At 40.8% G+C, this 21,069-nt stretch overlaps 1 protein-coding gene across 2 annotated transcripts in view; it reads left to right on the top strand.

Moving 5' to 3' along the window:
* Positions 1 to 1,656: 1,656 nt before the first annotated feature.
* Positions 1,657 to 21,069, top strand: part of LOC108710972 (PDZ and LIM domain protein 7-like) — a 67,709-nt gene continuing 48,296 nt past the window's right edge. The window contains exons 1-2 of one of the 2 annotated variants that reach the window (XM_018252230.2): positions 1,657 to 1,840; positions 2,368 to 2,472. In XM_018252230.2, coding sequence (XP_018107719.1) covers positions 2,377 to 2,472 — 96 coding nt within the window. In that variant the 5' untranslated portion in view covers positions 1,657 to 1,840; positions 2,368 to 2,376. Of the gene's footprint in view, positions 1,890 to 2,367; positions 2,473 to 21,069 lie in introns of both variants that reach the window. The other variant, XM_018252229.2, reaches the window with a different exon arrangement.

Below are 21,069 nucleotides of genomic sequence, written 5' to 3'. Positions count from 1 at the left end.
GAGCATCTGAAGAAACCCCACAGAACCAAATGGAGACCATAAACATTCATGGCAGATTCCATAAGTGAGGTAAGGGAGACAATTTACCAACACTTGGCAAATTTGCACTGGGCATAAAGGTGGCCATACATGTTACAACTACGATCTTTCCTGCCAGGGACAGTGGGACACTGAGTAAAAAGCCAGTGGGCCCCGCCGACCACACCAGCGCCCATCTGATGCCCGCACAGGCCTGTGCTGCCCCAGGATCTCCCCAGCCCCAAAACTAGAGGACAGGCACACGTGGCAAGACTTCTGGAGAGTAGGGTTGCCACCTTTTCTGTAAAAAAAAAATACCGGCCTTCCCATATATTTATCTTTTTTCCCTATTAATTACATTGGGATCAACAATCATTTTTACTGAGGGGTTGCAGCTGGGGCCCCTGTTGCGGAAGCCCTGGTGGCCCTCTGACCCTCCACTCTGACACGGTTTCCTGCAACCATTGGTAAAGGGAAAGCGTTCATTTTCGCTACTAACATTAAGCGCTGAATCGTCAGATATGCCGGTAGAAACAAAAGAATTCTACCTCTATCTGACAACTGAAAACTAAGAATTGGATAAAAAAATTTCCATCCAATCGACAAGATGACAGGTACCATCATTCATGGATACAGGGCTGCCATCAGGGGGGGACTAGGGGGACAGTTGTCCCGGGCCCCGTGATTTTTGGGTCTTAGGGGGGCCTGGCCGCTGTACTCACGCCTCCACTGCTGTCAGGAAGGACTTAATGTTTTTGGGTTTTTTTAGTTTATGGAACCCCTGGCCACCAATGATTTTTTTTATTATATTCTACGGGGCCCCTGACCACCAATGTTTTAGTAAAACTTTTATGGGGGCTCTGTCATCACTGTTTTTTTTTTTTTAATTTATTGGGGGACCCTGACCACCAAATTTTTTTTTAAACTTATAGGGGGGGCCTGACCACCAATTATTTTTTTAAACTTATGGGGGGGGGCTGACCACTAATTATTTTTTTAACATATAGGGGGGGCCCTGACCACCAAGGATTTTTTTTTAACTTGACCACCAATGTTTTTTTGGGGGTGGGGCTTGGGGGCAGGATCTGGGGTGGGCGGTGCATGGATATCTCATGAAACCTAGATTTGTACAATAATATTGGTGCTTGTATGGCTACCTCAACACTCAGTGACCAATCAGCGATGAACTTTGTTCCCCCCAAATACTTGTAGGTACGAGAATGAAAGTGAATATGTTGTTGGTAGTGGATGCCACGAGGTACTTCCCAGGGGCATGTGATGATAAATGAGCAGCACTATGATTAGTTTGGTCCAGCCTGGATTTGGTGCCAAGTTTGGTGTCAGTTGGATGGCACCCTCGCTTACATAGCAGTTCCTACCTTGTCCCTTTTGGAATAGCAACGTATACTCGTTGGCTTTTAGGGTTTGGCGAGTTTTTACACGGATACCCAGTCATTCCTGCGCTTAATGCCTGTACCACGGGGCACGTCTCCTAGGAGACGCGAGGCACCCACCCTTCCATTTCATGGAATGATCCGTCTCCTGACTAGCCAGTGCCAAGCTCCCATTGGCCGACGCCGGAGAGCCGCTGTGTGCGTCCGTGTGAGGAATGTGCCCGCGCTCTAATCTCTCCCCCCCTTATTGGGAGCTGGGAATGTGCAGCCTGGTCCCTCCCAAAGCCAAAGTAGTGATTCATTTCCCTGTATCCCCCGGCCCGGCACGGGTGTCATCTTACACTCCTTATATAGGCTGAGAGCCGGGGAGCGCTGGCAGGGCTCTGTCCTTCTTCCGCCCGCTACTATTACTGCCGCTGCTGCCCCGGGTGAGACGCTGAGCTGCATCAGATACTGCTGCGTTAGATACTGCTGCTAGTGGGTGACCTCTCTATCGCTTGTCCCGGGGAGTTGGGTTGATAGGAGTGAAATGTAGAACCTGTTGCTCATTCTATATAATGGAGTTCACAGGAGATGGGGGAGACCAGTAGATCAGGGAATCTAAATGGAGCTTTTTTAAAACTACAACTCCCAGCATTCTCTATTCAAGTCCTCTCTGACGTAGAATGCTGGGAAATGCAGTTCATCAGCCGTTGGCAAAGGAGTTCTCTGGGGGTACCTGCCATATCCTTGTACATCTATAGTTCTTCTAGTGCATTTATATTTCGCATAGCTGCTTAGAAACCATTACAGCCTCTGGCATGTGTCTAAACTGGCTAGTGGTTAGCCCAGTGCATGTGTATTCCGAAGTGTCTGGGTTGAATTCAATGGGAATACTTGAATACACAGGATTTACGGTGTTCTGATCTTTGGGTGGTCTCCTTCAGCCCTCTTACATTCCTTCTCTTGCTTGCAGTTTGGTGACATGGAGGAATACAAGGTGACTCTGGATGGGCCAGCGCCCTGGGGCTTCCGACTGCAAGGAGGCAAGGATTTTAACATGCCCCTCTCCATCTCCCGGGTAAGTGATTGGCAGCATTGTGTGTGGTTGGCAAGCTTCTCAGCTGGAGGAATTGCATCTATTGTATCCATGCAACCTGGCCTACTTCCCTACAGCCTATTGGAGATATGGAGAATTAACCTGCCTGATGCTGGAGCCTTTTTTTTTTTTAATGTCATACTTTTGTTAATTTTCATTGATGCTATGCCTGTGTAATCGGCGCAGTGATTGGACTAGTTTAGTTGTGTCAGGCGATCACCCTCTTGGTGGTTTAAAGCCGTGTGGTGTTTATGTAGACATTTACAAATGGTATACGTTGCATGATAGCTTCAACTTCATAAAAGATACAAAAAATCCTATACAAGTAGTGAAACTCCCCTCTGGCAAACTGTGGCCGGCTCTATGTTCACACTTAGGTAAACATGCTCCTTAGTGTGAATAAGGCCATTTAGTTCCTTCTGCAGGAATGTTGACACTACACTACAACTCCCATGGGAAAACTGGAAGCTGTAGTTAAAAGCAAGGGGAAGACTATAGCTTTGGTATACCTGTAGTGGTGGCTACTACAATAATAATACTTTTATTTTGTTTTGCTCTGCTTTTTGGCTCTGCCAGGCTCCTAATGTCATCAGTGACCAACATTGTAAAAGGGCTCCTACACCGTATGAAGAATAAAATAAATTGTAGTAATAAATTTAATTGCTATTAAAAACTATATCTGCGTATCTCTTTTTGCTCTGCTGGTTCTGACTACTGAAACATGGTTCTGACTACTGAAACAACGTAGCAGAAGCCAGTGGATTAACAGATTCCTCTGCATGGTTTCAAGTGAAGAGAAAGGGTTACACAAATAACTCCTTTCAGTTGCAATTACAGTTGCAAAGAACTCTAAAGCCATTGAAAGGAGTTGTTTGCTGCAGTTGAAATTTGAGACAGATGATTTTTTTCCATACTCTCAGAAGCCTGGCATGGAAATGCAGGTACACATGTATTTGTGAACTGTATGGAAATGAGTTACTAATGGATGTGTTTAATCTTGTTGTCACTGCAGTGTCTGATCCTTTCAAAGCTGTGAATTAAAGGTGATGTCACTTTTCACCCACATCACACCCTCCAGTCACTGCCTAGCCTTGAGAGGTATCCCATGAATGTCTGGATTTCTGGTTTTGAATGGGGGAGAGTGGTGTGACTAATGTGTGCTCCTTTGGGCTATTAGTTATGGGTCAGTGTGAGTTCTAGCAAGAAGAGGTGAGCTGGAGTATGTTGTGTACATGCACATTGTATGAATTTTCCTTATAAAGGCTTAAGAAGCTGGTGGAGGGGCACAGCAGTGTAGTCTCTGACATTTGCTTCACACCCTCCTCCCTGGGTGGGGCGGCTTTTGTTCCTCACAGTGTTGGTTTTGCTTATGTGCCACGCTTCAGACAATCATTTCCCTTCACGTAACACATTTTGTTCAGACTTTAGTTTGTGTTTGTTTCTTGGGAGGTTCTGCCCAGACAAGAGTACTACATAGGGTTGATGTTAGGGGCTGGGCGTGAGACTGATGTTAAAAAAGTTTTACTCTCTGTATGATTAACCTGCTCCAGAAAGTTGGGTTTCAATAAACCAGTCGGTAGGTATACAAAGAGCATTCTGGGATTGGTAGCCATTTTACTTTCTATTTTAAAGAGATGCTAAATGTAGGGCTATCTTAATTTGTCCAAATGCCAGTAGCTATTTTAAGTTGTTGAAGCTCACCCAGGGCCTGTGCAGATAACAGCTGTTTGTATTACTGGCTCATGGCTTGGCACCCTATTGTGACTTCATTGATATCTGTACAGTTCCTAGAGGTGTAGACTGCCCTTTCAACTGCTGACTCTGCCACACTAGATCAGGTATGTTCCCCTGATAGTTTTACGCTGAGTGTGCAAACCAGGTTGAATATAATTACAGCTGTGGGATGGCAGCAGTATCCCTGACTGGAACAACATCATTTTCTATGCATCTGGTGCAAAACAGAGTGCAAGTATCACTACTATCCAATGAGAGCCTGCAGTTACCTCAGAAGACCCCCCCCCCCAAGTTAATAACAGAGCAACAGTTTCATTCAGTCAAGTAGCCAGACCTGTTTTGTGTAGTTCAGAGACAAAAAACAGAATTCTTATGACCGAAAGCTTTGAAGGCCAATGTCACACGCTGTACTGGTGTGATTTAATATGGAGCACACAACCATGGGGATTTATCTGGGGGATGTTAATCTAATGTGTCTGTTTTAGAATGTAGGTCAAGGCCAATCAAGAACTCAAGTGGATGAAAAATAGGGAATAGGGAAGGACATTAAGATGATGCTGGAAGGCATACAAGGCATAAAAGTGAGCAGTGCTGTCCAACTGGCTCCTGCATTGTTTACATCTCAAATTTAGACAGAAAAATCCTGTATTGGTCACACACGTAATGTCCCCCTGTATTGTTCACACCCCTAGAACCCTCTACTGTTCACACTTGTAAAGCCCTGCGCTGTTCACATCTCAGACCCAAACTGAAAGTGCATTGTTCACCTGTTCACACCTCATACAAACTACTGGAGGGGCACCAGCATTGTGTCAATGTATGTAGCACAGTATGAACTGTTCATTTTAAAGTGGTCCTGAAAGGTTTTGTATTCTGCCTTTCCTATATTCCCTGTGTGTACCTTAATCTGCCTGCCCTATTCTCCATGTGTTTGCATTAATCTGCCTGCCCTATTCTACTTGTGTGTACCATACTCTGCCTGCCCAATGCTACTTGTGTGTGCCATACTCTGCCTGCCCTATGCTCCCTGTGTGTGCCATACTCTGCTTGTCCTGACCATTATCGGGCCTAAGGGAGGCTAGCTATTGATTGGGCAGGTTTTAAAATCCGATCAGATCAAGGACCGCATTGGTTCCTTGATGTGGTCCTTGCACTGACCACCTGCATTCCCGACATAGTGATCCGATCACTGGAGCCCACAATTGGATCAGCCTATCACTCACTCAAGTTGGGCATATCTGGGCAAGATCCGCTTATTTGGCAACCTCTACAGATAAGTGGATCTGCACATTGTTGGCCACCTTTACCCATCCAAAGGTAAAGTACCTTACCCATTGTGTCTTTTAAAGGAAAATATTTGTTTTAGCTCTAGTTATCCTTTAAGCCAGCAAAGTTTACTTGATATTGTATTATATTTATCCTGTTTATGGGCCTGTGAAGATAAGGTGCAATGAGTCTTAACAGGAAAGCCTCACAGATAGCAATAAAACCAGATACAATAGGGAGCAAAGGCTTGGTCTTTGAATGTTTGCTCAGGGGTGGGGGAAAACATAATACTGTTTAAATGTTTACAGAGAAGTGATGTACCAGAGCTTTCAGGCTATGGCGCTATCTAGTGTGTTGGCCCTATATAAATAATAATAAGCTACACCAGCTTGATGATTGGATACTGGGCAGGCAGGGGAGGTGAGCACCTTGTGACTTATTGCTATTGTGGAGCAGTCAAGCTCTGGTCTGTGAAGTGATCATTGGGAACTAGTGTTAGATTAGAGTGTCTGATGACATGGGGAAAGCCACAAGCCTACATTTTAGTTTGTAGCACTAAATGAAGCCATATATGTGCATACTTAGTAACTAGAGACTGGAAAAGGTTTAGAGCTTAAATATAGAATGATCTTTCACACTAATCCAGCACAAAAAAGGCAGGTGGTACTGCAATTAAAAATTCTTTATCAAAGATTTAATGTACCAACATTACAATATATATGTCAGTACATGACCATGTTCATTATGGCCATAACAATACATACCATCCAGCAATAAACAGCAAACAAGTATGAAAGCAGATACTCTGAATGAGAGAAATAAAGTTTTGGCAAGAACGCCTAACGTATAAATCTTTGATAAAGCGTTTTTAATTGCAGTACTACCTGCCTTTTTGTGCTTGATTAGTGTGCAAGATCATTCGGTGTTTATCTGTGTGATATGAAGCCTGTAATTATTGGGGAGATTATTTGTTTTTAGCACCTTAAATACAAATTTGTTAGAGAATATACATGGGCAAGCTTTTCTAGCCCACAGTGCCTCCATTACCTTTGATTTTATAGATTCATAGCTTGCAAGAAGGCAGCCAACAATTTCATCTACAGTTCACTGATATGAGAAATTCCACTTTAGGAGATGTGAGAGAAAGTGAAGGGCAACTTGCTTTTCAGAATATAGGTACCAGTGGGATCTGAATGCTAAAATGTCAGCACCCTTTTCAAACCTTTCACCCTTATATATATATATTTTGACCGAAGGAGCAGCAGGAGAATACTTATTTTGATTGGCTCCACCCTTTGCCTGCTCCCAATCTAGAGTCCAGGATGTTATATTAAGCCTCAAAATACTACAGCCCAGGATAAAATGTTTAAATAGACACGGGCAGTTATGTGCAGCTGTGTGTGTCTGTCTTGTTTCCTTGAGCGATTGCACTTGCTGCAGGCAGGAAAGAAGCTGAGCCAGGCCTGTCTCTCTTCAGGTTTATTTTGCTACATTATAGGTTCCCAACCTGTGACCCAAAGCAGTTCATACAGGGTCCATTAAGATCAATTAGGGACTAATATTGGGTAAAGATTTATTTGGATACTTGCAAAAATGTATGGCGGGATTGAAATAATGGGGAGAAACCTGCATCAGCTATTTCCCTTAAATGTTTATCACATTAGTATTTCATTGATCTCTAATCTAGTTATGAACTAAATGAGTTGAACTTAAAGGGGTTATTCACCTTCCAAGTAATTTTTTCAATTGAAACTTCTGTAAAGCAGACACTCAAAAAGGCAAAGGTTTTCAAAGTGAAAAGTGATTTATTGTATCCATGGCCTTAAGCGTTTCGTGTTAACAAACACTTAACCATAGGCCTATGGTTAAGTGTTTGTTAACACGAAACACATAAGGCTATGGATACAATAAATCACTTTTCACTTTAAAAACCTTTGCCTGGTGGAAATCTGCCTTTTTGAGTGCCTGCTTTACAGAAGTTTCAGTTGTCCGCTCCCTATGCTGAGGGCTCAGGGAGGTGCACCTGGGCCACTTCCCAAATGTGGTGAGTTATTATTTTACTAACTTGGAGACCCACACCTCACAGTTTCTATACTTTTTCAGTTGAGTTGTCCTCCGATTGTTTACCAGAAATAAAGACTTTTTCCAATTGCTTTCCATTTTTTATTTTTTGTACTGTTTTTCCAAAATCTGGTGTTTGAATCTCGCAGCTCAGTAATTCAGGCGAAGATTCTGAACGGTTACAATTTTGCAATATTTAGTTGATACATTTCTCAGCACCAGCTCTGGAGCATTAGCAACTATTGTATCAATTCTAACAGCTGCCTTTAATGAAACTCAGGGATTCTGCTTAGCAGAGACAAAGATAACAAATGTATCAATTTAAACCAGTTTACAGGGTCGGTGACCCCCCCTCCCTTCCAGAGCTGCTTTACAAGGTGAAAGATGACACTTAACACTTCAGTCAACGGTCACAAATAAAGTACTTGGGAAAAATCTTTATTTCTGGTGATCTATCGGAAACCAACTAAACTGAAAAAAGTGTTGGAAGGGGTACAACCCCTTTAAAAGGTCTGAAAGCTTATGCTCAGGATTTTTGTATTAAATTTTTGTGTTCATAGTTTTGTCCTTACCAACCGTATGTAAGTTTTTAGGACTAACAAACAGGCCGTGGGATAAGGTTACTGAATAATCCTTCAGGCGTAAAGGTCAGATCAGCCTGTACGGGGCCCATGTGTGTGCGGCTTTAGTTACCTTAGTTCCAGGATAATGTTACCAGACCGCCTGTAAAACTTGGGTCATATAAAGAAAAATGCAGATTGCAATGTTGCACTGATTGCAAATCGACAGCATTACCTACAATCCATAGTCATAAAATGGCTTATGATGAGCCTGATGTCACCTGAGTTGGCTCTTTAGAGGGAGAATGCAGGGTGGACTAAAAAAAAAAACTTTTTGGTCCCTGGCACCCCTTGAGAAAAACCTTAGCGCCCTCCTTTTTTTTTTTTTTGCTCAGTTACAGTATGTGTTTCTTGAGAAACAGCCAGTGAATATATTGTTACATAAAGTAAAGAGTATGTACAGGCAGACAATCAAAAAAACCAAAAGGCCTGAAACTAGACTTTCAGGGGATATCACACTTATTGGGGGAACGTAAGCTATACCCTGCCATTGTTAGATATACAGCAGAACTAAAGAGATTTGGTGCATTTAGTTGACCCTTATGAATACAATAAATCAGCCTTAACAAACAAGATCACTTTTATAGAACCGTTTTGGAAAACAAACTTTTGGTATGTTATGGGCAGTTATATTCCAAGATACTTTGCAGTTAATTTTCTTAACTTCTGTGATTACTTTTTTGTTCTGTGACTCTCCAGTTTGGTCCCACCTAACCCCAGAGCCGGATTTTAACAATTTTAACAATTTTAACTCCTGCGCATCACCAGTGTTTCTGAACCAATGTGGGTGTGGTTGGGCAGCATGCCACCCCCTAAAATCCTGCCGCCCTAGGCCCGGGCCTTGGTGGCCTTTCCACAAATCCTGGCCTGCCTAACCCTAGCAACAAGGCAGGGGTTTGTATTGCAGACTGGTTGCAATATAGGAGAAGGCAAATAAGGCAGGGCTTGCACAAAAAGGAAAATAATAGAAAGATAAGGTACAATAACAATAAAGCCACAGCTGCAGAGTGAAGCTGGTCAATGGGTGTCACTGACAACATTTACAATACAGTTGATACCAAGATGAAATTCCCCTTAGCTGTGATATGTTTTTAAAAATAGCAATGACTTAAGGTTTGCTACCTGCTAAATGTTTTTTTTTAATAATGAGAATAATTAATGATCTCTCAAGCACACTAACAACCTCTCATGCAATGATTTGATTGTGGTGAGAAAGGAAAATTCCTCATTTACACCCTTTTATATAGTTATTATATAATTGTATTAAAATTCTACATTCATTGTTGTCTACTTTCATTAAGAACAGACGTTTAAGCCAATGGAGTACAACTTTGCCAAATAATAGCGTAACCAGATACTTACTGAAAACTGTGAAAAAAATGTGTAGGGGATCTTTTATCTGAAAACCTAATATCTATAAAGCTTTGAAATACAGGACCGCCACCTCCATAGAGTCAACAGTACCTTGAACTTAAGGGAACAGTAAAACCAAAAAATTTAAGTATTTTAATGTAATGAAAATATCATGTAGTGTTGCCCTGCACTGGTAAAACTGATCTGTTTGCTTCAGAAAAATGACTATAGTTTATATAAACCAACTGCTTGTGTAGCAATGGCGGAAATTGAAAAAAGGCTATATGACACAGGTTAAATAGTATATAACAGATAATACCATTATGTTCTTCAGAGCTTATCTGCTATCTGCTGTGTAACCTGAGCCTATTCTCCTTCGAATGGCTGCCCTCATTGCTACATAGCAGCTTATTTATTTAAACTAGTAGAATTTCTGAAGCAAACACAGCAGTTTTATTAGTACAGGGCAACACTGCTTTATATTTCTATTACTTTAAAACACTTTCATTTTTTGATGTTACAGTTCCTTTAATGGTCACTAAGCTAGCATTGATCCATCTTGATGGCAAAACCTTTTGGGTTTATTTAATGTTTAAATGTTTTTTTTATTAGGCTTACGGTATGGCTATCCAAATTGTGGAAGAAACCCCTATCCAGAAAACCCCTTGTCTAAAACATTCTGGATACTGGATCCCATACATTGTTTTTTTTTTTCACAAGTACAGATTCTCCAGGTGGGAAAAATCACACATAGATATTAACCTGTGGGCTGGAACCCAAAATGATTTTGTTGGGTCTCTATTGTCCCCTTTAATAATGTGTTTATGTTAAATGTGTTTAATGTTGTGCTTTATTTAATCAGGGCCAACAGGGAAATTGAAGCTACTCCATGTTTGGTCCATGTGAGGTAGATAATAGATTGTATAATGGATTTATAGCCCGCACCTCCAGTAGGGAAACCATTTTTTTTGATGATTGGTGCTGTGAATGGAGATATGCAGATTCTATTTTAAGAGCATGTTGCCAGCTGTGCATCCTGAACCTCAGGTTTAACAGCACAGATACATCCTAATAATTCAGAACAACATATCTAAACTTGCAGACAGCCTGCTCAGTTTTGTTCGTTCCCAGCAGTGCACGATATTGGAACGTGAGTCAGGGAGGTTCGCTTTAGATCTTCAAACACATTCTAACATTCTAACACACCTCCTAAAGCAGGGGTGTCCAAACTTTTTGCAACGAGGGCCAGATTTGGTGTGGTGAAAATGTGCGGGGGCCGACCATTCAGCCTGACATTCTTTGAAACATGAACATCATTTAACTAATTTAAACAAGGAATCAAGTAGCCGTAGCAGTAATATTTGGGCATATTAGTGAAATTATCTGCCACTTGGTCTATACTGCTGACTGTGTGCAGAAGGTGTTAGTAATAGACACGTACTGGCACGTAGTGATGCGCCACTCTCACATACTTTTTTAGTTTACTGTACTGGCACGTCAGTACGTCTATTGCACCTTTAGCCCTAAAGAAGTATGTGAGAGCGGTGCATCACTCCGTGCCAGTACGTGTCTATTACTAACACCTTCAGCACACAGGCAGCAGTATAGACCAAGTGGCAGATCATTTCACTAATGTGCCCAAATATTACTGCTACAGCTACGCAATTCCTGATCGCACTATGCTGGGAGGCCTTATTATTATTAATTTCATGATGGAGGCTGAGGGCTGCAGTTGGCCCCCGGGCCTGACTTTGGACATGACTTTGGACATCATAAACACTATTGGATCCAAAATACAGTTTGATTGGTCAAACTGTTGTTTGCCAGCTGATGGAATGATGTAATTTTGTTGAAACATTACCCAATTGGCCAATGTATAGGAAATGTATTTTCTACGCACATATCACTGTTGCATAAAGGAATATAATCCTTTCATTTGCATTATACTGTTAAAACCTATGAGATACTTTGAAGTGGCAATACAATGTTATACAATGGTTTCATTAGGGCAGTGGTACACATAGTATTGATAGTCACCTGTGCAGGAAAGAAGCCATTTTCTTGCTGCAAGTTGATTACATGTATGTGTATGAATAGCATGGTTGTGTCAATGGACTTATCCATGGTGGAGGGGGGGAATACCTGGGTTTTACTGTAAAGGCAGGTGTGCTTTCTCTCCGCCATACTTAATTGTATAGCCATGTGGGAGTACACACTAATCCAGTCGTTTTTAGCATTTTGGTTTTACCTATCCATAGTGCATTTGATTTCTGCCAGCTGCATTAGCACCCTACACTTTTTTGCTGTATGGGAATGTCTCTACTCTCACATTAAAAGCAAAGTTCCCCTCTCTGAACTGTAGGATTGCAGAAGTTGTTATAGAGCTTGGAACTAGGGATGTGCAGCTTGACCTGAAATGATGACCTACTGGTTGGGCGGGTTTGGATTGAAACTTGGTCAACCTTTGCGGGTTAGGGTTGGGTGTGGGTCAGACTGGGGACATACACTACTGCACTGCTCCAGAAGATTCCTCTGTCTTGGAACCAGAGGTGCGCACAGAAGAGCGAGATGCTGTGGTTATGGGTCTAGTGTGGGTCCTACAATGGCAACATATTGCAGGTTAGGGTTGGGTGTGAGTTAAGGTTTTGCGGGTTTGGGTTAGATGCAGGTTGAGTTTCTCTGACCCGCATATATCACAACTTGGAACTACTGGGCCTCACACCACTCTTATCCCCTTTTGTGGAGTGCTAAGCGTTATAGTTCATCAACAGCTGAAGAGTTGCAAGCTGAATATCACTGATGTGAGAATATTTCTCCATTTTGATTTTACCTCCCACCTTGTGGATGGACATTTGTCTGTAAGATGGGAAAGCTTTCAGAACCTGATATGTTTCTTTAAGTGTAGGGCAACTCAACAGAAATCATGCTGAGTCCATTAGCTTGTAAATATCAGATTTTTTTAATGTGTAGATTTCCATGCTCGTCATTTATGTTAAGTGAAAACATTCGCTTTTTGTTTGTATGGCTGCAGAAGTTTTCCTTTAAAGGGAAAAGTATGCCATAAACTTAATTACCCTTTAAGTATATAGATTTGCCTGCATGCCTACTTACATTCTTGAAACCTTAATCATATAGAATAGCGTTAGACTGTGCTCTTTATTTATGCGCGCAATTCTCTTGCTGTATGTTTAATAAATATACACCATCTAGCTACAGTATATTTATGTAGCACATTGTTTTCTCCACCATGGCAGAAAACACTGACATTGCGTACTACCATCCCTTGAGGCATCTAACTGTCAATGCCAGCTGAAGCAGACTTTGGCCACAAATTGCCCACAGTGGGATTGTCGGTAGAGAAATGTGTGCCATTAAATGGGTTGTTCACCTTAAATTTTCGTTTTGATGACAGCATTACACACATAGTCCATCCCATAGGAACTATGTAGCTTTGCTTCCACACATGATTGTTTTAATACATCATTAAATAAAACACTTAGGAACTGAATGTAATTTACACATTATCAAATTATTAAAGGCCTTTTGTATTTCCTTATTTGGTCTCATTGCAAAGTGGTTTTAAGTCCATAGTACAAAGGAGGAAAAAAAAACTGAAAAGAACTGGCAAGATACCTTGCATGCTTGTTCAAAGGAAATGAAATAAGTGCATATTTATAGTGTATCTTTTCCCCTCTACGGCTTTGCAGGAGAACTAGGGAAGGAGTTAATTTATGATGTGTTGGAAAAATGTGTTGGCTCAGACTGAACCGAAAGATTGAAATGGCGACAGCGACACCTTGTGACCTCAATAGCTTTGGATTCCAGAGTTCTTCTACAAAAGCATTTGCATGGTTTATAGTGTTCTACAGCAGAACCACCAATGTGCCCTCATTTCTGTTTGGCTGTGTGCCTAAAAATGTATTCATTACTGTTACTTTATAAAGTGGCTTCCTTTATTACAGAGCTTGTTCAGCATCAGAGATAGCAAGCACAGACATGAGCCCTTGTCAGACGATTTAAGCCGTAGTCTGTGGGCACTGCACTCTGGGAGCAAATAAAGTTCTTTTTCGCTTTACAACTTCTTCTGATATGCGATCATTTGGGAAGGTCAAATTGAATAAGCACTCTGCTGTGGGTAATAAGTTTAATTTTTCCACAATTCTTAAGACCTTAGATTTTCTGGATATGTTTTTTTTTCCATGAAATGAAGCCACACCTTAAAGGGGTGGTTCACCTTTAAAGGGAAACTTTACCCCCAAAATGAATATTTAAGCAACAGATCGTTTATATCATATTAAGTGACATATTAAAGAATCTTACCAAACTGGTATATATATTTAAGTCAATATTGCCCTTTTACATCTCTTGCCTTGAACCACCATTTTGTGATGGTCTGTGTGCTGCCTCAGAGATCACCTGACCAGAAATACTACAACTCTTAACTGTAACAGGAAGAAGTGTGTAAGCAAACGACAGAAAGCTGTCTGTTAATTGGCTCGTGTGACCTAGCATGTATGGTTTGTTTGGTATGTTTGTGTGCACCTTGAATGCTACGATCCCAGGGGGCATCCCTTATTTTTTTATTATGCCAATATTCGATTTAGGATTACCCAATGGCACGTACTACTAAAAAAAAGTACATTATTATGAAAATGGTTTATTTTACACGTGAGCTGTTTTATGCAATGTCTTTTTATAGAGACCTACATCAGGGGGTATAGTTTTCCTTTAAGTTAACTTTTGGTATATTATAGAATGGTCAGTTTTAAGCAACTTTTCACTTGGTCTTCGTTATTTATTTTTTATGTTTTTTGAATTATTGGCCTTCTTCTCTTTCCAGCATTTCAAAACAAATGCTCTGTAAGGCTACAGATGTATTATTATTGCTACTTTCTATCTGTCCCTTCAGTCGCTTGTTCTAATCAGTGCATGGTTGCTAACTTGCTAGGGTAATTTGGACCCTATCAACCAGATTGCTGAAATTGCAAACTGAAGAGATGCTAAATAACTTAAAAAACACACATAATAAAAAATGAAAACCAACTACAAATTGTTTCAGAATATCACTCTCTACATCATACTAAACGTTAACTCAAAGGGGTTGTTCACCTTCCAACACTTTTTTTTTTTCAGTTCAGTTGGTTTCAGATAGATAATCCGAAATAAAGACTTTTTTTCAATAACTCTGTTTTCTGTTTGCGACAGTTTTCCTAATATTGAAATTTAAAAGTACATTTTTCACCTTCTGATGTCTTTGTGAAGCAGCTCTGGGAGTGGGGGGGGGGGTTGCTGGCTCTGTAAACTGCTCTAAATTGATACATTAAGTTGATACATTTCTTATCTTTGTTCCTGCTGAGCAGATTCCCTGAGTTTCATTACAGGCAGCTGCTAGAATTGATACAATAGTTGCTAATACTTCACAGATGCAGTTGATTTAGCAATTACATGTAGCAACTTGTAACAATTTTTACAATTAAATGTTACAGTTCAGAATCTGAACCTGGATTACTGAGCTGTAGTGATATGAGTTCTGTCTTTTGATTTGTACCTTTGCCCTAGCCTGCCCGCACCTGCTGCCTCCCCTCTATTTATAGGCCTGTGATGACCACAGACGATGTCACAAAAGGGGTGGGGCAAGCCCACGCCTATAAAAACAAAAGTAAGAAGCTGGCAGTGTAAGGTGATAGGCTGGGAGAGTGGAGTGCAAATGGAGTGCTGAGGACAGCTGAACCCACCCAATCCCTGGGTCTCATGGGTATTGGGCTGGCCCGCACATCAGCACTGAGCTACCAGACCCGGGGATAGGAAAATTAACTTTTAGACTTCATTTTTGGAAAAACTAAAAAACTAAATGTGATTGAAAAAAGTCTTTATTTCTGATGAACAATCTGAAAACAACTAAACTGTTTGGAAGGTGAACTACCCCTTTAAGAGCGATTTAAAAAATAAATAAAACTAAACAGCTTTATAGTTTTTTTTTTCAATAGTTTTTATAAAACTAACTCCCTTTGTACCAGAAGGATAGTCACTGGGGGATTCTCATGCATTTGTCTGACAAATCTCCACTGACAACAATAGCAGCAGGACCATATGTTTCCAGACATGCTTGAAAATGGGCTGCCTAAGGCAAATAAAATGCCAGCCCGTACTGATGATTTGATTTTTTGACATTTTTGGCATAGTTTTTGTATATCTGCCAGATTTCCCATCATTTCTGTGACCTCCCATCTATCTGTGGCCTCATATATGGACTGAGGATTGGTGATTTTAGTTTAATGGAAATAAAAAATCAGGCATAGCACTGGCTAATTATTATACTATGACATATCATTATACTATGTTCCCTAACCTATCCCAATGGCCTATTAATTTCTTCAGCACCATAGACCAAAAGACTAATGCACTAATTGAAGTGTTAATCATTGTAGTGTCTTAAAAAAGACTGCTTTGTTGTGATAGAAGCAACATTGTTCCAGTGAAGTGGTTATAACGTAGTGTGCTTTGTGCATAATCATGGCTCTCTCTCTTTGCATTGTTAGTAGCTTGCATCCCATGGTTAGGTTCCTTAAACAGGTTTGTTTGCCCAGAGCCCCACAGGTTGCTGTTTTTAAAGCAGAACTATTTTGAGACATGCCATTCTAGTGCTCAGCAGACAAGGCCACTGTTCCTATGAATAGGCGACTGTTGCCAGGAAACCTTTTTATTATATGCTAGATCCTGCCACCACCTCCGCTCAAGCCTTCCTCGCACTGGCCTCTGAAGTGGGAGACTCTTGTTTTAGGCCTGCGTTTGCTGATGTGATTTGCGTCACTGCTTATTAGAAATTGGGCAGTAGTCACTAGGTCTCAAGGGTTGATTATATGTGTGCAGCAGCCAGCAGATCTTTCCATCGGGGGGAGGTCAATGACACAGGCATAAAAGGTGAAAAGAGCTATAAAAGCTTTTAAAATGGACTGCAATTCTAAGCTAAAAGTCTTTTGGTTTGTTGTTCTATTAAAGCTATCAGCAGCGGTAAAGCAACAACGGCAATAAATCTTAAAAGAAACCAACAAATGTTTAGCAGCTGAATCATGTTTATGTCTCCATGCTAATGGCAATGGAATGTTGGCTGAAAGGGTTGGTTTGTATCTAAAAACCATAGCCAGTTCGAAATGTCTCTATTCCAAGCTAAGGGTAGAGGGACACAATGCTATTTGGGGGTGATTAGTCGCCGGGGCAACTAATCTCCCAGAACTGCCTCCCCTGCCTTTCCGGCTTCTAGCACCTGGAGCACTTTGTTTTCTGAAGTCATCCGAAGTTGCCTCATGAGGAAACTTAGGGCGACTTTGGAAAACAAAGCACTCAGAGTGCCTATCCCGCCGGCGATTTACATTCTAGCCAGCAGGGGAGGCAGTTGGGGGAGATTAGGCGCCCCGAAGAAGAAGATATTTGACGCAGAGCGACTAATCTCCCCCAAATAGCATAAGAGGGCTGTAGTTAATTAAAGTTAATTAAATAAACCCAATTGGCTGGTTTTGCTTCCAATAAGGATTAATTATATCTTAGTTGGGATCAAGTACAAGGTAATGTTTTAATATTACAGAGAAAAATCCCATACGAAAGATTTCACGAATCCATGCTTTTCTAGGTATTCAAAAATAGTTAGAAGAAAACTCTAAGGTTATAATGGTCCTTTTAAGGGTGACTCTCTTTACAGTACAGTATGGGAAAGCTCCTTTTGCAGAGGCAGTTTGCAAGCAGCAATGCCACAGTTTAGGGTAGCAGTGACATAGCGATGGTAGGTTAACAATTTATACATGAAGAGTGAAAAAGGGGCTCATTTATCAAGTTACCCATAGCAACCAATCAGTTATTCGCTTTTCAAAGCCAGCTGCAAGTGGGACGATGAATGCAACAATTTGATTTGAGTGTTGATATATATACAGTAGATCACACCTTTGTAAAAAGAAATCGGGGAGAAAAAAAGGGAAACAGATTATGTATGTTGGAAATAAACTGAATAATATCTTTCCATAGCCATCTCCTGCTTTTTAGCTTTCAATCTTGCCTTTTTAAAACCCATCATTTTCTGCTCAATAGAGTACCTGGGGACAGACCCAAAAGCCTGTGAATAATCACTAGCTAGCACAGCAGCCATTAATGGATAAAGTTAAATAGTTTTGAAAATCAGAGAAATAGATTTCATAGTTCAAGCAGCACCCACAGTGTAAGAGCAATACTATTCCTATTAATAACTGCTCCTCTGGGAGGTGTGGCATGTACAGTTTGTTCCTTTCGCTGCTACACTCTCAAGACTTGCTTTAAAGTCACTCTGCAACTGTCCTCCAAACGTTGTAAGCCTTTATTAAATACACTATTTTTACAGATGGTCGTAGGGTACTTGAACACCCTCTTGAGGACACTTGCCCAGATCTTATAAATTGGCAGCCACATTCTCCGTTAAAACATTTGACAGAGTGTATGACTTTATCTTTGTGTGAGCACCCAGTGATTCTTTCCTCTCTGTGACAGGGAGAAAGTTGTCATTTTGCTTTTTGACGGAAAATCAATGTGGAGATCGAATCTGGCCTCCCCCATATACATTGGTTTTTCATTGCACACGCAAAACTGTTTGGCTGATGACCCAGTAGTAAACTGCAAATACACATAGAAGTGAAAGTATGGAATTCCATGTTTAAAAAGGGCTATATTTGTTCTCAACCAGAGCATCATATAGTTCCCTTATGTTGGCAATTTTAATTTGTCATAGGGACACTTTTTAAGAGAGCTCCAGAAACCAGTAGAATTACAGCGCGGTTACATCCAAATCTGAGTCTGTGGCAAGAAAGCAAAGACTTGTGTGTTTTTTGTGTTGCTGTACCCCCTAAAGCAGTGATCCCCAACCAGTAGCTCGTGAGCAACATGTTGCTCTCCAACCCCTTGGATGTTGCTCCCAGTGGCCTCAAAGCAGGAGCTTATTTTTCAATTCCAGGCTTGGAGGCAAGTTTAAGTTGCATAAAAAAACAATTGTACTGCCAAACAGAGAGTCAATGTAGGTTGACAAACCACATAGGGGCTACCAAATAGCCAATAACGGCCCTTGTTTGGCACCCAAAGAACATTTTTCATGCTGGTGTTGCTCCCCAACTCCTTATACTTCTGAATGTTGTTCACTGGTTCAAAAGGTTGGGGATCCCTGCCCTAAAGGGAAATATTTTAAAATAAGTCGGAGTATAGGTCTTTGCTCTGTGACTGGTAACTGTGCTCCATGGTATATTTTGTCAGATGACTCACTAAAACTTGTGTATTATAATAAATAAAGTACCACTTGTTGGGAAATATAAGGATATTAGACGCCTTTGGCTTTGTGCTTTTATATGGTCGTGGAACTTTATTTTACAATAGGGGCTACTTTGTTCACTATATAAATTGTGTTTTATGGCTAGTGAATTGTATGCACCCTGAAATCTAATTTTATAGTGTGGTTTTGCTTTTAGTGGTCTCCCTATAGATGACAATTATTTTGTAGAGTAAATTTAAATGTGTCTTAGAACTCAAGCTGCTGCATTCAGTTTTGGATCTGGCACCCAATGGGACAAACTGTACAGCAGCAGTACTTGGAACATAGAGCTCAGAGCACTTGCCATGTTTGAAGAAATTTCTCCTTCATGTCTGTAATTCACTCCTGCATCTGACTTTACTCCTTCTCATGTTGAAAGTAATGTTGGTAGAAAATAAAAGTAAAATATTTGTGCTCCTTGGTAATTAAGGTTAGTGCTTTGGTGCAGGCCAAGTTCTTGTTTATTGAGGCACCTGTCTAGCATAGAAACCCAGGATTCATAAGCCAGGAGGAAAAAGCTTGCTTTGCACTTACATATGTTACTACATACAATATTTGGGTTGGCAGAACTATGTACAGTCATATGAAAGGGTTTTAAAACCCCTCTTAATTCTTTGGAATTTTGTTTATCATTGGCTGAGCTTTCAAAGTAGCAACTTCCTTTTAATATATAACATGTCTTGTGGAAACAGTAGTATTTCAGCAGTGACGTAAAGTTTATTGGATTAACAGAAAATATGCAATATGCATCATCATATGCAACAATTATATGGTTGCATACATTTGGCACCCCAGAGATATTACATCAATACCGGTACTTAGTTGAGCCTCCTTTTGCAAATGTAACAGCCTCTAGACGCCTCCTATAGCCTTTGAGTGTCTGGATTTTGGATGGCTGTATTTTTGACCATTCGTCCATACAAAATCTCTCCAGTTCAGTTAAATTTGATGGCTGCCGAGCATGGACCGCCTGCTTTAAATCATCTCATAGATTTTCGATTATATTCAAGTCGGGGGACTGTGACGCCCATTCCAGAATATTGTACTTCTCCCTCTGCATAAATACCTTTGTAGATTTTGAAGTGTGTTTAGGATCATTGTTTTGTTGGAATATTCAACCCCTGCAAAACTTCAACTTTGTGACGGATGCTTGAACATTATCCTGAAGAATTTGTTGATATTGGGTTGAATTCAACCGACCCTCAACTTTAATTAGGGCCCCAGTCCCTGAACTAACCACACAGCCCCACAGCATGATGGAACCTCCACCAAATTTGACAGTAGGTAGCAGGTGTTTTTCCTGGAATGCGGTGGCGTTCTTCCGCCATGCAAAGCGCTTTTTTTTTTTTTTTTATGACCAAATAACAAAATTTTTGTCTCATCAGTCCAAAGCCTTTTTGTTGAAAGTGGAGTAAATTATTATGCAGACTGAGAGGAATTCCCAAACTCTATTTGCATTGTGTGGAGATTGTGTATGACTGGAAGTGTTCACCATATTGTTGTCTGATCTGTATGATGCCTACTTAACATAGAATAGGGGAATTTTTTTTATAGTAGGACTATAGTTGCTGTTTAATGATATACATATATACCTTTTATAATGGTCGTCTACAATTTGCAAGTTTTAGGATTTTGGAGTACGATGAATTGACCCCAGGTTTCTGACACCAGAGTTCCGTGGGCAAACAGAGGGATCAATTCACAACTTTGCTACAAAGACAATTGGATAGTTATCAGTTCTCCCTTTGGAAACCCTGACCCTTTTCATATACATAATGACTGAAGTTGGGCTTTCTCTGGGCAGTTCTACTCCACTAACTTGCTGATAGGAGTCATACACAGAGCAGGAAGTTTTAATCAGGAAGTGGGCAGGAACTGCACAGAGCAGAGCAATCAGCAGAGCTACACTCACAACACCTACACATCTGCTCACTCCAAACAAAAACACACAATAGCCTGTACGTCACTGCCCAAATTATTTTATCAAGCAGTTCTTTACTTCTGCATTCTGAATTAGCCAGTAAACATGTTTAAAATAAGATAACTGAGCCCCGATAACTTAATTACCTCTTTAAAATGGTTGCAGCAAAATATACTGCTTGCTTCTTCCTCTGCTCATTTCTTCACTGTACCAAAGCATGGTGTTTCTCTGCCTTGCCTTCACGCAAGCACAAAGTAATGTGCTTATGATGTGCTTATAAGGAATGATGGTCACACAGTGCACAG

The sequence above is a fragment of the Xenopus laevis genome, chromosome 3L (assembly GCF_017654675.1).
Source record: "Xenopus laevis strain J_2021 chromosome 3L, Xenopus_laevis_v10.1, whole genome shotgun sequence".
Classification (NCBI taxonomy): domain Eukaryota; kingdom Metazoa; phylum Chordata; class Amphibia; order Anura; family Pipidae; genus Xenopus; species Xenopus laevis.
Note: the sequence above shows the minus strand (reverse complement) of the source record. Positions and strands in the feature narration are given on the sequence as shown.